The sequence below is a fragment of the Aphis gossypii genome, chromosome 3 (assembly GCF_020184175.1).
Source record: "Aphis gossypii isolate Hap1 chromosome 3, ASM2018417v2, whole genome shotgun sequence".
In the NCBI taxonomy this organism is placed as follows: domain Eukaryota; kingdom Metazoa; phylum Arthropoda; class Insecta; order Hemiptera; family Aphididae; genus Aphis; species Aphis gossypii.
The window spans coordinates 33,609,262-33,628,977 of record NC_065532.1 but is presented as its reverse complement, the minus strand read 5'-3'; the positions used below and the strand labels follow the sequence as shown (position 1 = coordinate 33,628,977).

At 25.7% G+C, this 19,716-nt stretch overlaps 1 protein-coding gene across 1 annotated transcript; it reads left to right on the top strand.

The window, feature by feature from the left end:
• Positions 1-3,968: 3,968 nt before the first annotated feature.
• On the top strand, positions 3,969-15,903 carry LOC114118991 (uncharacterized). The gene is made up of 7 exons (XM_050202977.1): positions 3,969-5,658; positions 8,325-8,484; positions 9,758-9,958; positions 12,397-12,615; positions 13,608-13,708; positions 14,240-14,419; positions 15,672-15,903. Exons 1-7 carry the CDS (start codon positions 5,471-5,473, stop codon positions 15,808-15,810), a joined length of 1,188 nt encoding a protein of 395 aa, XP_050058934.1. The 5' UTR covers positions 3,969-5,470; the 3' UTR covers positions 15,811-15,903.
• Positions 15,904-19,716: the final 3,813 nt, after the last annotated feature.

Below are 19,716 nucleotides of genomic sequence, written 5' to 3'. Positions count from 1 at the left end.
GCTGTTTATGAATTATCTTATTGTAATAATTGCGTCTTATCATGCGTCATTAATCTATAGTATTGTACACTTACCACTTTTCATTAAAATAAATTAAACAATATCTATATTATTGACTTAAAATAAAACATATTGACATTGATAAAGGAATGTCAACGAATAATGTAATACATTTATTCATGTGAGCATTTAAAAATATTTTTCATCTCAAATCCTCAACACGATTTATAAAACTTTAATAAAATAAAATGACTGTACTCGTATTTAAAACAATAATTTATTTAGTTACCTATGTATTATATTATTTTTCATCAAAAAATTAAGACATAACCACATACGATTGTTATAGGTATTGTATTTAAATATAATATTATTTAATATAATAGTGTGGTGCCTGTGTTTTATATTACATTGAATGTGTGCAACGTAACCCATTAAATCGTAAGTATTAAATTGACACATACCGCATTTCCAGTTAGTTTAATATCGGGGTATAGGATCGAAAGATTATGCATGATAAAAATAAAAATTCCTAAAAAAACAAACAGACACGAGAATTATGATGATACTGCAGATGTGTGCGTGCTACGTGTGTGATGTGAATAAAGTTGTGAATATACATGTGCGGTACGTATGTAGGTACTGGTCACGATTTCGTTATTTATTCAAAAGGGAATAAGGCTAAACCGGTGACAAAAGTTTCAAGATGAGCTTTTACGATTTTCCAAAACCTATTTTTAAATTCCAAACGCAACCCTATTTCAGCACTACGGGATCTTGTTTATATTGCATAGGTACTTATAAAATATTTTTCACCGGTAAACAAATCAGAAACATGATGCATAGGTATTTGGTATGTATTTTATAAAATTGTAGCTTTGTTATACCTAATTTATAAATATAAAGGTAATATATTATTTTATTATTATTACTAATTGTGAAAATATACCGTTAAGTACTTACTTAATAATTGTCAATTTTAAACATAGAAACATTATATTTTATATTTTATATTATGACACTACCCATGTAAGCCATAAGATAACTGCACCAAATCGTGAACATTTATGTTTTTTATTAAATTTTAAATACCTACCTACCGTTACAATTAATACTTAATTTCTAATATAGAGATTTGAATTTAAGACGTCATAATATTTTTTAATATTTTTTCCCTAAAAAAATATAAATAAGCAGTATTTTAATAGTTTTGTATTGGTAGACAATTTCCATCAAACATATTTTATTTTAGTCAATAATATATTATATTCTCTGTCCAATTATTTTTTCCACTCGTGATTATTGTGTTTTCAAGCTCTAAACCAATTTTTATTCATAGTTTTATAATTTTGTCATAATATGTTTATTAAATCTAGGTTATAAACTATCTTATGGGTAGTCATTAACATGTATTGAGCATTATAAATTTTATAATTTATTAAGAAATGTTTTACTATTATCAGTATTATCTGTTTTTATAGCAAAGTTTATTATTTTAGTATAAGTAATTAACATTCGTCGAATTACGTAGTAAACAAAAATATAATATCAATTATGACACAAAACATTAGTAATAATTTTAAAATATAAGAATTAAAATTTAGAATAATATTAATAGATGTCTCCGTAAAGCCGCATTCCCACGACTGGTGTACTTGGTCAATTGGTGCTGGTGGTTACTTGCCATGCCGCCGAATCGGTATAGTTGTACAATTATTTGTCACTGTTGCCGTTCCCGAGGGTTGTCGGTAAATGTGGCACAAGTCAAAGGAACGGCCAATATTACTTTGTATTATACTTGTCAAGTACGCCAGTCGTGTGAACACCGTAATTGTGCACTGGTCATACGCACAATTATTGGCGTATTTGGAGAGTACATCAGTCGTGAGAATGCGACTTAACAAAAATAAAAAAAACTAAAGTATCATGTATCTATCTCACTGTAGTTCTATCGTGCATAAATCTTGCGGAATATTTTGTATATTAATAATTATTTAAATGTCATTTATGTTAGGATATTATATTATACGACCAACAAAAGTGTAAGTTCAACTTATATCTGTGCAACGACACACGTTAGAGATAATATTATATTATTAGGTCACGATATTCCATACTTATAAATAATTTATAGATAAACGGTGCTGGTATACTGTGCCTAACTGTTTTTGTAAGAAAAATAATTAAGGTTTATAATATTAATGATTATGTTCTCAGTAATGCAGTTATTAATTTAGTTTGAAAAAAAGTGATATTTTATTATTATCATATTTGATGATGAATATTTTAAATACTTTGAATTACAAAGTTTTATAATTATATTATAACCGATTAGTTCGTAGAATAATAATACGAGTATACTAATTATTACCACGAAATAATAAAGTAATTTATTTTTAATTTTTCAATATTATGTCTCTTTTATAACGTCATCTGATTATTTGGAAAGGTATATTTATAAATACGGGTAATCAGTGGTTATAACGTACATTGAAACTGAGTAAATCGAGTACCTATAAAAGAGAGTAGACTATAATATAAATATTAATACTTTTAGATTCTGTATATTTAAAAAAAATATATTACTTATTCGAGATTTAGAATTATAAATTTACAAATACATATTATTGCTAATTGCTACTATGAAATGTTAAGTTTAAGTTCAAAGTATATGAGTATTGAGTATAAATATCCAATACTTTATAAAAAAAATTGTCATTAGACCCATGTTAGTCTTAAAAATACATGTTTCATTGGTTTATGTACATTATAATGTCGATTGGCGTAGGGTTTTCAATGTATTTGAAAAAATAAATTTGTTTCTAAGTTAGAAAACAATCAATTACATTTTGATAGGCAATATAGAACATACATTTAAATAATGGTTTCTAGAAAAGGAGTTCCGATATACGTTAGCTTACTTTGATATCATAACTATTACAACGTACCTATATTAGAAGTCAATTTTACGATCCCTCTGTAAGCAACAGAGTTCCAACGGCAAAACCGCAATAAAAGTTTTATTGCAGTTGGACGTATACGCTAAGGAGTCGTTCTTGAAATGAAAATAAAGTTAACCAAAAAAGGTTAGCATAGGTGTACTCATAAATGGATTATGGAAATAGCGAATGAACCCCTGTAATTATTGTCGGAGAGTTTGAACATAGTTTTAGAGACCATGGTTTCGGAATAAAACTACTTTAATTTTATCAGTGACTGGAAATGTGCTCTTTTGTGTGTTCGTAAACCCTATCGGTTGATTTTTTTTTTGCTGAAAACACGTTGAAAAAACGAACTTTTCAAATACTTGATGATTATAAAGACATCATTTAGGACATCAAAGCTTAAAAATCTAGACATAATTTGATGCTTAAATTGGAAGGATTATGAGTTAAGTCAGAATTCAGTCTCTTTTGAATTGAATTGTTGGTGGTTACTTTAACCGAGTAGGTATAATAAGTCGAGTAAATTTTTTAAATTATTAATCATCGCATTTTTAAAATGATTCTGAGCAGATTATTTTTTCGTAAAATATGCAAATCTAGTTTAACTTCTTCACTGAAAGTTATTTAAAAAAAAATTCCGTTCTAGTTAAACTATTCGTCTTTTTTTTTTTTATTCTACTTGGAGCATAAATATTAAATATAACATTATTATATGTTTTTAAGTAATAATTCATACTTAAACTATTAAAGTTTGGTCGCTTCTTTCAAGTACAATTACTAAAAATGTATATTTGAGATAATATCATTATAACGTATTTCTAGTGAAATGGTTGCAAGTTAATATTATCATGTTAAAAAGTAATAAAAAAATAAATAATAATCATAAATTTTATTTACATTATTAAGCACACACATGACGTACTTGAATAAAATATGGTAAAATTAATGAAAGAGAGAGTTTATTAATTATGATTATGTATTATGTTTTCACATTTCACTGCTAATGCAGAATCACATAATAATAATAATAATAATAATATAATGATATTATATTATTATCTGCGTTAAACACTACGGATTCGTGCGGTATTTGACAACCGTAATATGGCGTTATATTTGGTTAAAAATCATATAACACGTCATCGGCTTAGAGGAAGAAGATCCCGCCCGTTCTTCGGAAAATCATAATCGCGTTGCGTCACGTACGCGCTTTTACCTATGTGTGGTAACACGCGCTCTTTACGACTAGTCAAAAACGGACGGGGATCGGTCGCGCCACGAAAAAAATAATGACTGCGATATAATCGATAACTATTACTGTTGGCGTGGAATTTTCTCGGCAACAGCCAGCGCGTATAACAATATATTATAATGTCACGCATCCAGTTATATAGGCCTCGACCCGCATATAGATTTAGGTCAAAACCGACGACGACGACGACGACAAAAACGACGACGGGGGATGATGTTTTTCCTGCGGCAGCATCGGGAGCAGCAGCATCCGTTCTTTTCGTCTCCGGGAGAGATGCACGGTTATATCCAGCCTCTTTCAGAAGACGGCCATTATCACCTCCTCCCCACGACCCACAACTATCTAACCCGCCCACCCACCGTACCCACTGCCGGGGTTTTCGAGCGGCAGTGTACACCGCGGGACACGAATCTCACGCGTTATTTATACAGGTTAGTTGGCACGGTGTCAAATAGCCGGGCCCGCGGTAGTTTGCGCGCCATAAGGACGTATATATATATATATATAATGCAACACATATATACACGATATTCGCGATACACACAACAGCGACTCTAATGGATAATCTCTTGGGCGCTTCCTATACACGATCACACGTACACAACTGTATGTATAAGTGCGCTAACGAATAACCTCCAAACGCTGTGCGGCACAACCGATATGGCTTTTATTGCACACTTAGGTTTATTTTATGGTAATCCTCGGCGGCCGATAGCGCGTGTAAACGGATTTTTATTATATCACACCGCCGCCGCCGCCGCCGCCGCCGATGGGAAGATAGTCGTATAATAGATATCCGCGGCATACCTACCGCTCCACCCCCGTCGTCGGTCGGTTAGACAAATAATTCGTCGAAATGTGCACGAAAACGAAAAACAACGAAATGCGCGTTACCTACCCAAAAGTCTAGTCTACTGATAAGTATACCCGCAAAATATTGAATAAAACTATATTTGTAATTTTTATCGTACTACTGATGATGTTTGTCTCACAGCCCAACCCAACTACTGAACGATGAATATTTTAAACTCTGACTTTATTACTAATTCGTGTGTGTATTGGCTTAAAATAATAATTTTGTAATTTAGAGTTCATATATTTTATTGTAATGGTCAATATATATCTTATAATCAGTGTGCATGTGACATTGTCATGGCAATTGGTGATTTATATATTAAAAAAAAAAAAAACATTTGACGGCGCATATTAATATTATTACGTCAATATAATAAAATATTGTAGTATATGATTACAGCGTGTGTTGTATGTTAACATGTTGGTCACGTTTATTGTAGTTCTAACGTTCCTCCCAGGGGGAGAATTCATCGACGATAACATATTTTATTCGGACGGCATAGAAAATATTGCGGGGGTAGGTGTCGAAGAAAGCTGGGCTGACGAAGCAGTACTGGACGTAGCATTTTATTTAAGGCTACATAAGTTTAACGACTTCGATCGAAGGTGAGCTCGGAAAAATAATGTCTTACGGTATCAAAAAAAATAAAAATAAAAATAAAAAATAGAATACGATTAAATATATTATAGTAAAATTCAGAAATCGATGCTATAACATAATATACAATGATAATACTTTTCCGATTTTATAGTTATTGGTAACATAAAAATATACCGATGTTTAAACTTTTAAATTACAATAATCTCAAAATATTATTATAATGATTAATTTATGAACGCAAGTATAAAAAGCTAATAAATATTAAAATTTAATACTATAATGTGAGTATAGAAAAATTACATATTATAACCATGTTAAAATCTACAACGGTTAACAGTAATAGTCTGATTTGTCTTGTATTATAATAAACATACAAATCAACTGACCTGACAATTTGCTGTTCATAAAGATTTTTTTCACATGTCACATGGCTTTAATAGACTTTTTGATTTTCGATATTATCAAGTAGGTATTAATAAACTCACTATATTTTTACATCAGAAAATTAATTTTGATAAGCTAAAAACGGCAATAATTTTATCAAACAATCTATTTATATTGCTAACCACTAAAAATAGCAGTATAGGCGTATCTACAAACTACTCAGTTTAAGTATCTTTTATATACTATTAGTATTAACTTTATAAATTCAAAGTGTAATGTTATGTTCATAATGCATAGTTTAATAACATTTTGATGAGAAAATAAATATTGAGGGGAAAGACAACTTTATTCATATATTTAATAGGATATTTTTTTCCTAACGAAGGTTTATCAACATGCAATCAAAAGTAATTTTTTTTTTGTTGCGTTAAATAAAACATATAATATAATATTGATTATCTTATTAACCATACACCAGGAATATCAAGACTCAAAATAATTAAACCAATCATAAATTGGTATTAAATAATTAATTTATTAACTGTGTCTTAATAATATTAATTTTAGTATAATTAATTTATCTAAATTTGTTAAATAATAAAATAAGCAATATTAACGTACTTAAATGAATTAAGGAGTATAATAAATAAGAACATAAGTAATTCGAGTGGTTATTGAAAACGATTCTTATAATTAATTTTTGACTAGAGATATTATTTTCCCCTTTCTCAAATTGTTTTCGTCGATATTATTATAGGTATGCTTATATTTAAAAATCAGGACAATATAAACATTTTAAATTACGTGACTAAATAGTGTTTAATAAAATAAATCTTAAAATTTAAATATTTTCTCATTTAGTCTGTTTTAAAGTAATCTATTTTTGTGTAACGAATTTAATATTTACGGCTCATATGGTACTAATCCTTTAAGCAAATCGAATTAAGAAGGTAACAGCATCAACAATAATATTATGATAACATTATAATATGGTCTGGTATATGTTGTTTCGGTACAGGTCAAAATGGTAATAACATACAGAACCGGCGTGTTTACATTTCCTATTTAAATAAGTTTAATTGTCTGGGGGAGGAACGTCCGGGGACCGGGACAACATCAGCGAATTATGGGATACGATATCCGGGTATACGGCAGCTAAAGGAAATAGTGTCCATACGTGAGCAGTAGGAACGTTTGGATTCCGCTTTTGGTTAAATTACAATATTTTGCAGCACGGTCATGATATTATAGTCAGGTTTGTTCTCTGAGAATTTACGATTTCCTATTACAAATATTATTATCCGATTCCGCCATTAGGTATGATTTTCTGACTCTCACTGTGTGTTTCACGATATGTATTGTGTTAAGTAAATTCAAATATTTTTTTGATCAATACTAAAAATGTTCTATTTTTGTTTAAAAAAATAATGGTGGATTAAATCATAATAACAAACTATTATAGTTGTAAAAAATAGCTATAAGTAATAGCGTATTATAAACAATTTTGTAGTTAATTATGTTATAAAAACTAATATTTTTTTTTTTTATAGTAAATACTATTATAATTTTATAAAAACAATACCATAAGTTTCGTGAAAAAGTACTTAGGCAGCTATGCATAACTATACAAGTACAATCCCCATAAAAATAATGTTTGTTACATAATGTTATACTGTGGAAATATTTTAACAAAGTTTAATTGTTTTTAATGTTGAAACCAGCCAACCATAATATAGTATCTAAAAAATACAATGCAGATTCGCATAATATTACCGGTTATCGTAAATAAATATTATGCAACTCGCTTGGTTAAATATACTTTACGTTCTATAATAACATATGTTGTCACCTCGAAGTAATTTTTCACTTTTATGTGCACTGCGTTACTGCTTGAATCTGGTAACCATTTGGAGGTTGCAGCAAGTAAATATGTATGTAGATGTACAATATGTAGACTTTCAGAAATTTGTCCTAAGCGATATTACTGTAGTCTATACGAAAAACACGATATGGTTACTGTAAATGTCGTGACATAATTCAGCTGAAAATAACTTAGTTAAATCCGGTCAATACTTGCAAAGATAATAACATGTAAATGTAAACCATTTTAATATATTGAAATGCGAAATAGTGCTTGATTGAATTCATTATCAACTTTGAATCTTTTGAACTGTATCTTTACATAATTTGTTATTGTACTTAATGTTACAGGTTAAATAAAATTAATGCTATTACTATAGATAAGTATTAGAGGATACTAACCATAAATATTTCTTTTTTAAATAAGGTTTTACACTGAAAAATACGAAAACAATTCATATTTCCATGCTCAATTTCCCATACCTCCTCTAATAACATTTCATTGGGAAGTATACGAAAAGTGTTCACAAGACTTTCTAATTTGTTTGAAGTACTTGCAAGATGTCGTGGTCGAAACACATTTACAAGTAATTATGATTTACTTGCATACTGACACTAATTATAAAAGAGCCTTATGAGTTTTTGAATAAAATAAGGGTCACTCGTTTTTTCTATTGTCTTAGATGTACTCGTATTTTAAGGTATTAAAATTAAAATTGGCAAAATATTTAAACTAACAATAATTGACTATTATTGATAAAGTCGTTTTCAATAATATTTTTAAGTATATTCCTGGAATGGCTTTTTCATCATAAATTATATTAATATCCTTTGTGTGATTTTATTAACCAATATTTTTTTGACAAAATGATTTTTCACCTGAACATTTTAAAAATATTGAAAATTAATTTAACAAAATATGTAGGATATTTAAAAATAATAATTTTAGTTATTTTGTTATTCAAAAAAACATTAATTGTAAAGATTTAAAAGTTATTCAATTACATGTTATATTTTCAACATATAAGTATATTAATATAACTATACAATTTTAGGTTTATTTTAATATATTTATTCTATGAACGTATTTGTATTATTCTAAGATACGTAGTCAGTTATTATTGACTTATATAAAGTAAATAGAAGTAATTTTTATTAAGTACTTATAATTTTCAGAACATTTTTATTAATTATTTCTAAACCATTAATTAATTAAATAATCATTAATTATTAAAATCATATAGACTCAACTTTTATAAAAATTGTATCAAATATTACAAGTATACATAAAGTTTAATCGTCTAAAAACTATGTATGAAAATGTAGACTAATATACATTACTATGTCTATTACTTAAATCACTTGTATAACCATTTACATTAATATTGGGTTTTTCTTATTCCGAAAAAAAAATGTTTGTATTGATACAAAACACTCTTTAAATGGGATAAAAAATCAAAATATTTTATAATAAAGTCTTTTAGTAAACTTACAAATTGCAAAAATCAGAATTTAAATAAATTCATAATTAAAGAAAAAAATGTTCGTATAAGTACTTAGTGAACCCTCCTGAATAAATATGTATTCTAATTAATGCAACGACAGTTGGAAGTTTATTCGACTAGTATTATGACAAAATTATTTTTTGGATAATATTGTCTACTAGTTTTTTTTCCACACTTACACTTACATATAAGTATAATATATTAAATATTATACAACAATAGAACTGAAAAAGTAACGTTATACTAATACTATGACCTATATTATACACTTATTACTATAACATATTATGCCATTTTCGTCATTCATTTTAAAGAACGATATTGAATACTCGGTGTATACCTGTATACGCTGTAGAGAATTTCGTCTACAGATTATATTATGCGTCAAATGAACTGGACAGTGGAAAAACATGGTGGTGATATTCGTATGGTTAATGACGAGTGTTTGCGGTTAAAAACATTAGATTGGACCAAGCCCGAACCTTTTCGTGGCCCGTTGGATAGATTCCGTTGGAGGGTCACGGCAAGTTATTTTATGTGCTGGTACACAATGCAGGTGAATGGTTTTTATGTATTTCAAATAATATTATATACACGTATAATAAGTGCGTGTAAGGGTAGTTTTTCTTTCTTTGAGTTAGATTGCCAAAATTCTTAGGAAATCAAAAATTGGCTGTATGCCGAATAGAAACGATATTTTTTTTTATAATGATGGAAAAATGTAACTCATTGGTTATGTCATAATATATTTGAGGCTCAGACGGATACTTAGATTTAAAGTCAAAATATTTTTAATTTTATATATTCATATTATTATATAATTATATAATATATAAAACAACGTTATACAGTTATACTTAAGTTTAAAAATATTATTTTTATTGATAATTTAATATAGTTAATTATTATTATAGGAATAAAATTATATCCGTATTACAATATCGGTTAAAAATTATATTACAAAAATATTTTAAATGTCATGATTATTGATTATTGTGACTACTTTACTAAATCAATAGCAAAAATTAAATTTTTGAAATAACATCCGACAAGTTTTTTGTCTTTATTTTAACCTATGAAACAATTTTCAAGCATTTTTGTTGGAATATTTTGTGAATTTATAATTTAAAAAAGGTATTTATTCATATTCAATATTGAAACATCAATTTGCTTAGATATATATTCAGCTTCGGTTAGAAATTTAATATTAAAGTTGTCATTAAAATACTTTGAAATAAAAAAAAAGCTATTGAATAAAATTGTATATTGATACTATATATTTATTCTTAAAAATAGTTTATTCATGTTATTTACCTATTTTATATCATAAAAAAGCATTATATATATACATAATAATACATACCATATATAAAGACAAAAATTGATCAATTGAATACACTTTTAGTGTTAAAATATTCATCATATGTAATAACATAATGTACCTATATCTTAATATATTAAATTCCATTTTTATAATATTATTTAGACTTTTAATAACACGAATAATGTATTAATTTACTAATACATTAACTGACGATATACACGCTACCGAAAACTTCATTATTAATTAACCTCATTTATACTCAGAGTTTACAACTATTAGTATGGTGTTTACCCTAATAATTTGTAGTACTTTAATAATTATAATAGTAATGTACATTAATATGTGTTCGTTGTTATTAATATTTTAATATAAGTTAGTTTTTTTATGAATGCAATACATTAAAGTTATATATAGGTATATATATAAAACAATTATATTATGTATTTATTTAACTTACAAAAATATTTCAAATTCCAGTTTGTTAGCTTATTGTAGAAAAGTTTTATTTTCAAAAATGTTAAATGAAAAGTTATTTAAAAATGTATAAATGTATATTTGTTTCCACATTTTAAAAAAGTTGGTATTACGTACTTAAATATATTATTATAAACAATGTGATGTTCATACTTCATAAAAATAATATAATATGTTTTATAGATATCTAGTCACAATGAATGTATGTATAATGGCGTGATATTTATGTATTATTGTTAAAAAGTATTAAATTATTTCATCAATGTGCATATTTTCAGTAAAGAAAAAAAATGTAATTTTATTAAAATTATTATAAAGATAGTATAGCACTTAAAGTGCTTATAGTTATAACTGATGATAAAGTTAATTCACATTTGAGTCATTAGATAATTGTTTTATGGAGAATATAAAATGGTTTTAAAAAAACTAATTTAAGGAAAGATTGTTTTAAATCATAATACCATATACACTGATTTATCATTGAATTTAACTTAATCATATTTACCTATTTCTTTAATTTACTCAATGACGAATTTATTATAGTCGACATCCACTATGCAACATAGGGACTCAGTGTTTTAATTTAAAAATAATATCTTATTCAATGTATACAATTGCATGTACCTATACCATTATACCATCTCAAAATATCAGACAATTTGAAAATTAAATTATAGTACTTGATGTAAAAATTAATTATTTAATTACAGCAATTATTCAAATTTAAAATTGATATTTTGATAATCATCAAAAAATAATAATCAAAAAAAAAAAAAAATATATATTTGTTTGGAAGTAAACAGCTTATGATATCATTATGCTAAAAAATAATTGAACAAATTTAGTTAGAACAAGTATTTCTAATACTTAAATATTTGGTTAAAATGTTAAGATACTTTATTATAAAAAACAATGCCTCTTATTTCTTCAGATTTCAATGAAACGATTTTCTTGTTAAACAAAAGAAAATAGTAGGGGTGTTAAATTATTTAATGGATGAAAGGTTTCCTTTGTCTCTTTTTACTGTGGAGTTATAACATTTTATTATTCATTGTGCAGAATTATTGTTAAGAATAACATACAATTATATTATATATTTTATAATAATTAATTTATAATAAACCTATAATAATAGTATCAGTTAAGTTATTAACATGCTTTCTGTGAGTAGGTGTTAAATTGAATTGATTTTCCAGAACATCACGTTATTGTCAAGGTTTAGCGAATCTTGTGATGATATCGGAGAATGTCACAATGATGACAAGTTAAATGATTTTAGAGCTATTAATAATGTTCCTTATCAATGCGCCTTATACAGTTTTTGTCCTGACCAATGCTGCCCTTTACGACAGGCTGCGCATCCGAGAGAATGTCAAGAGGTGAATCCATGTCGAAATTCTATGGTGAAAGATAGGGTAAATTCACTTAATCTAATACGTATGTTTAATATAAAAAACTACAGTTGAGAGTGTGATAAATTTATAATGTAGAATTTAACTGACAAAAAAAATATTGTGCATTTTACCATTTTTTTTTTTACATTATAATAAATTTTACTACTTAAAATGTTATATTTAATAACATTTTAATTGTTATAATGATTTATAAGATTTATAAATTTCTCACAACTGTCCCTGTATTACTTATCAGCTACTAACAAACAGTTAAATGTATTCATATATGGTAGTAGGAAAAAAAGGTAATTGGCGTAACTGACCTAATTTTTTATTAGCTTTTCTCATACCATAAGATTAAGATGAAAAGTTACAAGTATGTTATATACTAGCATCATTATTAAGTTATTATTTTATTAATTATTACCAATAATATTATTTTCTTTTTCAATTATTATACCTATTTATATTTTATATTATAATTTATTGAATAAGTACCATATAGATAAATCTTGATTATTCAATTATTTATTTTCAATTTTACATACAATACAAGTTACTTAATATCTAATTTTTATTAGTTATATCTGCAGTATTGCTTTTTTAGATAAAAAGATAAGTACTTCAAATTATTTTTATCTAGATAAGAAAAAACGATGAATATTCTTATTTATATAAAAAAAAACACTATCTACAACGATGTGAAAATAAATAAATCATATTTCATTGCAATTATAATTTTAGTTATAAAGTTGTACTTACATATTTGATAAAATCTTATCTGATTAAATTTCATATTATTCAACACACATTAATAGTTTTGTACCATTCCTACTTCCATTTCTTTAAGTTATTGACCTGTAATGAATGTCAAGTCAATTTTACAATTATAGTCGATATTCTTAAAAATATACAGTCGAAAATCATTATTTTATTTTTATTTTATAACCTGATAGGTCTATTGACAATTATTTTTATTATGAAATAAACATTTTGTATTTTTTTATAAACAGTGCACATTTATTCGGAACCATAACACCTGGTTACCATCTATCATATATAATGAATGGAATGTGTCGTGCACTTGCAATCCTGGATATGAATGGGAATCAAGGTTAGCAATGTAGTGAATGTGGATGTGCTTAAGTAGATAAAAATAATATATAATTAATAAAGTAAAAGTAATTTTTAATTATAGTTGATCAGCTTTATTCTTTATATGTTATTGAATAATTACGGAATATGCATATAAGTTAATACATACTTAACTTTTTGTGTAACTGATATTATTTATATCACCTAATTTTGGAAATACGTCGTATGTTATTTAATTAGAAAAAAAACAAATCATTTATTTATTAAATAAAAGTTAAAATGGTATGACACATGGCCATTGAAATTAATAATAAATTAAATAATCCAAAACTATTGATGGCAAAGTATATATCATTAGACATTTTACAGAATTAATAATCATTTATCCACATCTACACTCATTTATTTTTGATGTTATACTTAACATTTGTTTTTATTTCCATACACATTATATTTTCTATTTAAAACTTAGTGTTTCTGACGTACAGCAAAATTTTATCAAAAATATTATAATATTTAATTTATAAGTATATGTATTTATTTATTTTAGATATGGTATATGTGTTGATGTAAACGAGTGTATGAAAAATTTTGATTTGTGTGATATCAAGACTGAAACTTGCATAAATCTTCCGGGACGCTACAAGTGTATTTGTCGCTGGGGATTCCAGTGGTCAACAGAACAGCAGAGCTGTGTCCCGGATGTGTTGGTGAAGAGTGCGGAAATACGGTTAGTGACTTAGCTACATTATCTTTGGTCGGTTATCATATAGCTTTCAATTTCACTCAAAACATAATTTATTATAACAAACATATTTATTGCACAAAATCAAATAGCATAGTACTTTTTTCAATGATCAATACATGTTTTCTTTTTAGATGAGTTACATTTAATACATTAGCGAAGTTTTAGCTGAGCCTAAATAAAACATATAAACAAGCTTATCCCTTCCTTATATTTAATCCAAAAACATCGAATTAGTTCAAATTTAAATTTGAATGTTGAAGAAACACTTAAATGTCATAAAATAAAGAGTAGGTATGTACTCTATACCTATGGTCTACACTCTATACAAATAATAGTAAATTAAAATAAAAATCCATACATGATACATGCAAAGACAAAGTTTCTAGCATTCTAGACACAATCGGTTTGTTTTGATATAATCAATGCATAATAATGCTGTACCGTAAACTAAATTTGAAAACAATAAATCATCAAATTGTGTAAGTGAATCTCTGTTAAGACCGCGTTTGTTTATATTTCTTTTCTTCAAAATGTTTCCATGATGGTCGATAGTTCTTCTCCGTGCGTAGAGAAACTAATCAGAAAATTAAATTTATAAAATACAAACTATGCTGGATTTCCAATTGATGGATTGGGTCACATGAAACTAGAAAAAGCGGTATTTTCACAAAAAAATATAATAAAATGAAAACACTACTTTTCTGTACCAACTCTTTTGTCGTTTTTAAAGACAATAAAAAAATAACCGAAATTTTAAAAATATATACTACTTTTTTGTATTTATATATGGTTTATCTAGAGAATAGTTCAATATTTGTTAATAAATTTAATTTTGTTCAAATAAATAAATAAGATATGTAAAAAAATTAAACATTATTGATAATTAGCATGTTGTATATAATATTTAAAAAGTTAACTGATAAATAATTTTTAAGATTACCATTTTTACTAAAAATGTTACAAATTATATCAGAGAACCAGGATTATGTTAAATATTTTTCTCATTAAATAATATAAAATAATAAACATCATGAATATCGCTATAAGAAAAATAAAAATAAGTAATCATACATTTTTAAAAAGTTGCAAATAATCAATGTATAACATAATGTTGTATATTAAATTATACTTATATACAATATAATTAAAATATGATAAAAATAATAATTATAAGTAATTGAGATACATTTAATGATTATTTTAAAATATATGTTCAAATAAAATTTGTTTTCAGATATGGTCTTCGTTATGAATATAATATAAAAACTTATACATCATCTTCAGTTACTAATATGACTAATTTCATTTGGAATTTCATCATAAATGTTTGGCATCAAGTTCGTCACAAGATTGATGCATATAAAGTTTTATAAAATTATTTATGTTACATATTATATCAATGCAATGTATCTATGTAGATTTATATTTATATTACTTAAGTATTGTTTATTATAATAATAACTATAACAGCGTAAAAATATATTTTAACAGTGAATTACTTAAATTAGGTATGTTACTATAATAATAATTATTTTTATTTAAAAATATTTACGTTGAACCGAAAATTAATTATAATAGTCCCTACCTGCCCAAACGTTTAAAATAATAAATAATAATAAACCAAATGACAAAGATAAATAGCTTATTTAGCATAATATATATACTATTAATAAGATAACAAAATTAAAAATTTTAGAATCATTACATTATGGAAAATAAAAAAAATTGGTAGTAAGTATTACCTATAGTATGTTCGCCAAGAGACCGAGACTGCGCAATGAAAGAAAACTCATCATTCCCTTTACTAAACAGCTACGACACACGTCTTATTTACCACCTGATGATCCAGAATAGGACCAAGTTAATTGGAGTTTTGCAGTATCATGTTTTATTGTAATGATTGTTATCCATATTATGTTGTTTTCAACATGGTATTTCCACATCACTATTGCACTACAATTCTCTAAGTATACCAAATTGGTTTTAAATAGTTTATGTCGTGTAGTGGGAATTATTGACTGAGCGCCTGAATATCCGTCATCAGTTTACCCGAAGTTGTCCTGGTTTCACGGAAAACCAGGGTTCAGGAGTATAGATATTTCATCAAGTTGTGTTTGAATTAAATTTCAATTTTTTATCTAAATATAATATGACTCATATTATTATTATTATTATTAATTATATTTTAAACCTTTCTTATAAATATTAAAGTTCTGAAGTTAACAGTACTAAAAATCAGAGATATCTAACGATTTCAAGAGATTTTTATGGTCATCTAATATTTGTAAACTGATTTACAGAAGTTGTTTATCTCAAGTATAATATAGTAAAAGTATATTTACTTTATATATTATTATACTTAATGGTAGCACAATTATTAGATACTTATACAAAACAGAAAAGCAACAATTATTATTTTAACTACCTAAACAAATTTAGGTATGTGTACTTTCCATTTACAACACCATCTTTAATATACCATTGTACTATACGAATAATAAAATGTTTTTAGTTTGACAATTTAATTTTAAATCTCGAAATCATATAACGTTATATTTTATCGATTTTTAGTATAAAATCTTCTTACTATATAATTTAGCGTTGTGCAAAATCATACCTATATAGTCAATATAAAAATAATAATAACAGAAAAAAGTTTAACGATGAAAGTTTAGTACCGTTATAATAAATCGCCAACTTCAGGTATGAATACCGACAAAGAAGATTCGTTTTTGTTTTAATAAAGTTTGAGATACTCTGAAAACAACAAAATGTTCACCGACAAAAAAAACGTGAATAGTTGTTTCCTAAAGACACAGCGTTAAAATTATATTTGAGTTTATTTTTCATCCACGTTAAAAACATAATTCTCGCTAAACATGCAGTACAAAAGTTAAAATTCCACTGTAGCAAATTCTAATTGAAGGCATTTCTCAAAGATTATATTTATTTTTTCATAGTAAAAATAATAATTAATCTTGTTGTCTATGTCTTTTTTTATGGCATTGTGAGAAAATAATACATATGGCGGAACAAAAGGAAAAACGATTCACTAGCTAATTTACCCTCTCTATGTTAATCTAGAACATCTTGGCGCCAAGACATTTGGGCTCAACCACTGGGGCGCCTTGTTATCTGAACAAATACAACAATTATAATTTATTTACAGCTGGATTATTCTACGTAAGCATAAACAAACATGAATAAAATATCATACATTATTTTATACACATATAAATACTTGCTGTAGGTCAAATAGTAATTTAAAAACTATATTTCACATATTATCACACAAATGAACAAAAAGTCAGATTTGCAGTATTTTATATAGGTACCTGACTAATAAATTATTGTTAGCAAATAAAATAATATTTTAAAAACAGTTTACCAACAAAATGTACAAATGTTTAATGTATATTATGAAACGTTATTTTAATGGGATAATAATTAAATTGTTATTAAAAATTGTGCCTTGGTTTTTTTTTTTTTTTTGAGGGTTTTTTATTAATATTAAAAAGGGTTTATTATACATTTTCATAAATTAATAACTAATAACCTAGGTAGTTATCATATTATATCTATTTAAATTTTTTGAGACTTCTCTTTATGTTTTCTTTTACAAAATACTATAATATTTGCTAGATCAAATAAATACAATAATTTAAGATATTTTAAAAAGTAACGGATATCATCACTTGTCAATGTTAAATGGTGAAAAAAGCCCTAAAAGGTCATTAATTTCATATTATACCCATTGGAGCAAAAACTCTTTATCAAATTGTATTGCTGTGTTTTTACATTGACACTATACTGTTATCTTTTCATGTTTAACGTCTAAAATGAAAATGGATGTATATTTAATATTTTTCATCAAAAATAAAATATTATTAGATTACAATTTCAATTTTTAAATTATTTCTACTAGCTTCCTACTTGTAACCTATTTATTTTTTGCGAGTATAAAAATGTTCAGTTCTAATTGAAGCTTATTAAAATATGTAAATGAAACAAACCAATTTGTGTTTAATCGACATTAAAGACTCGAAGGTATCATCTAAAATCGAAATATATTGAACCATGGTTTTTTGCTAATAGATACACTATTAGTAAAATATTAATATCTAAAATATTAAGAATTCATAACAATTTTAAAATAATATATATAATATTGTTATTTTTCAATTTTTAAAAATATTACCTAGGTGTTTACTGAAATTTATACTATTAAAATTAACAGCTAACAAGTAATTCAAATTATGATTAGATTATAAAATATGAATGTTTTATTTTTAACTAAATTTTTATGACTAACCATTGAGCGGTCAAAAATAATATAATGTTTCACTTGATATAAAGAATAAAGATGCTATAGTTTTCACCTCTAATTTTACTCTAAACGAGTCTGCCGTATGATACACGTAATATTGGTCCGTAAATTATGTATGCAGAGAAGTATGTAATATTTTTTAGTGGTCTTAGCGTTTTTACAATAAAAGTATTATTGTAGAGTCACGTCGTGCCTGTCTATCTGCCATTCATATGATCGTACATTGAATTTTAAGCAAAAATAAATTTCAATTTCCGTACCTACACATTACATAAAAACAAAAGAAATATAACAAAGGTATAATTTTTCATTTTTTTTTTTTTTAGAAAACCTTGTCAGCAGGATCCCAATACAGAACATATTATTTTATAGGCATAGGATCAGCTTTTTTTTTTATTGTAAACCTCTATAATATATTAATATCTTAGAAAACAAAGTATTTTAGTTTTGAAATACTATCTATGAGTATGTTTTAAATTTTTAAAACGTTGAAAATTAAACTTTAAACTAAAACTTTGTATTTTCTGTAATAGTAGGTATAATTGAATAATATTATTCGATGATGTAAATTGTACATTATTTCATGATGGTTTGTATTCATTGCACATCAAACGATTTATTTGTTCAAGATATCTTTTTTTCCAGCAACACCAATGGAATATGAGCTAATTTGCCTGAGCTATTATAATAATTATGTGTATTATTTATTACATAGTTCTATTAAAATATTGTATAAGATGTACACATCGATCAAAAATTAAAAAAGAAAACACGTGAAAATAATTTGATAATGTAGGTTTATATTTTGATTACATCCTTGAGTAAAATGAAAAGTATTTAGAAAAAGTATTAAAATGGTTAGGAAAAAAAAAATAGATTTCAAAATAAGTAATCAAAAACTTAATACATCTAAACTGGAGTAAGTATTCGAATATTTACTTACACATTATAA

Coding starts and splice junctions, on each gene's coding strand:
- LOC114118991 (XM_050202977.1), top strand. CDS start 5,471: ATGTTGGTCACGTTTATTGTAGTTCTAACGTTCCTCCCAGGGGGAGAA. Junction 9,959..12,396: donor TGTGCTGGTACACAATGCAG/GTGAATGGTTTT, acceptor TTGATTTTCCAG/AACATCACGTTATTGTCAAG. Junction 13,709..14,239: donor GGATATGAATGGGAATCAAG/GTTAGCAATGTA, acceptor TATTTATTTTAG/ATATGGTATATGTGTTGATG.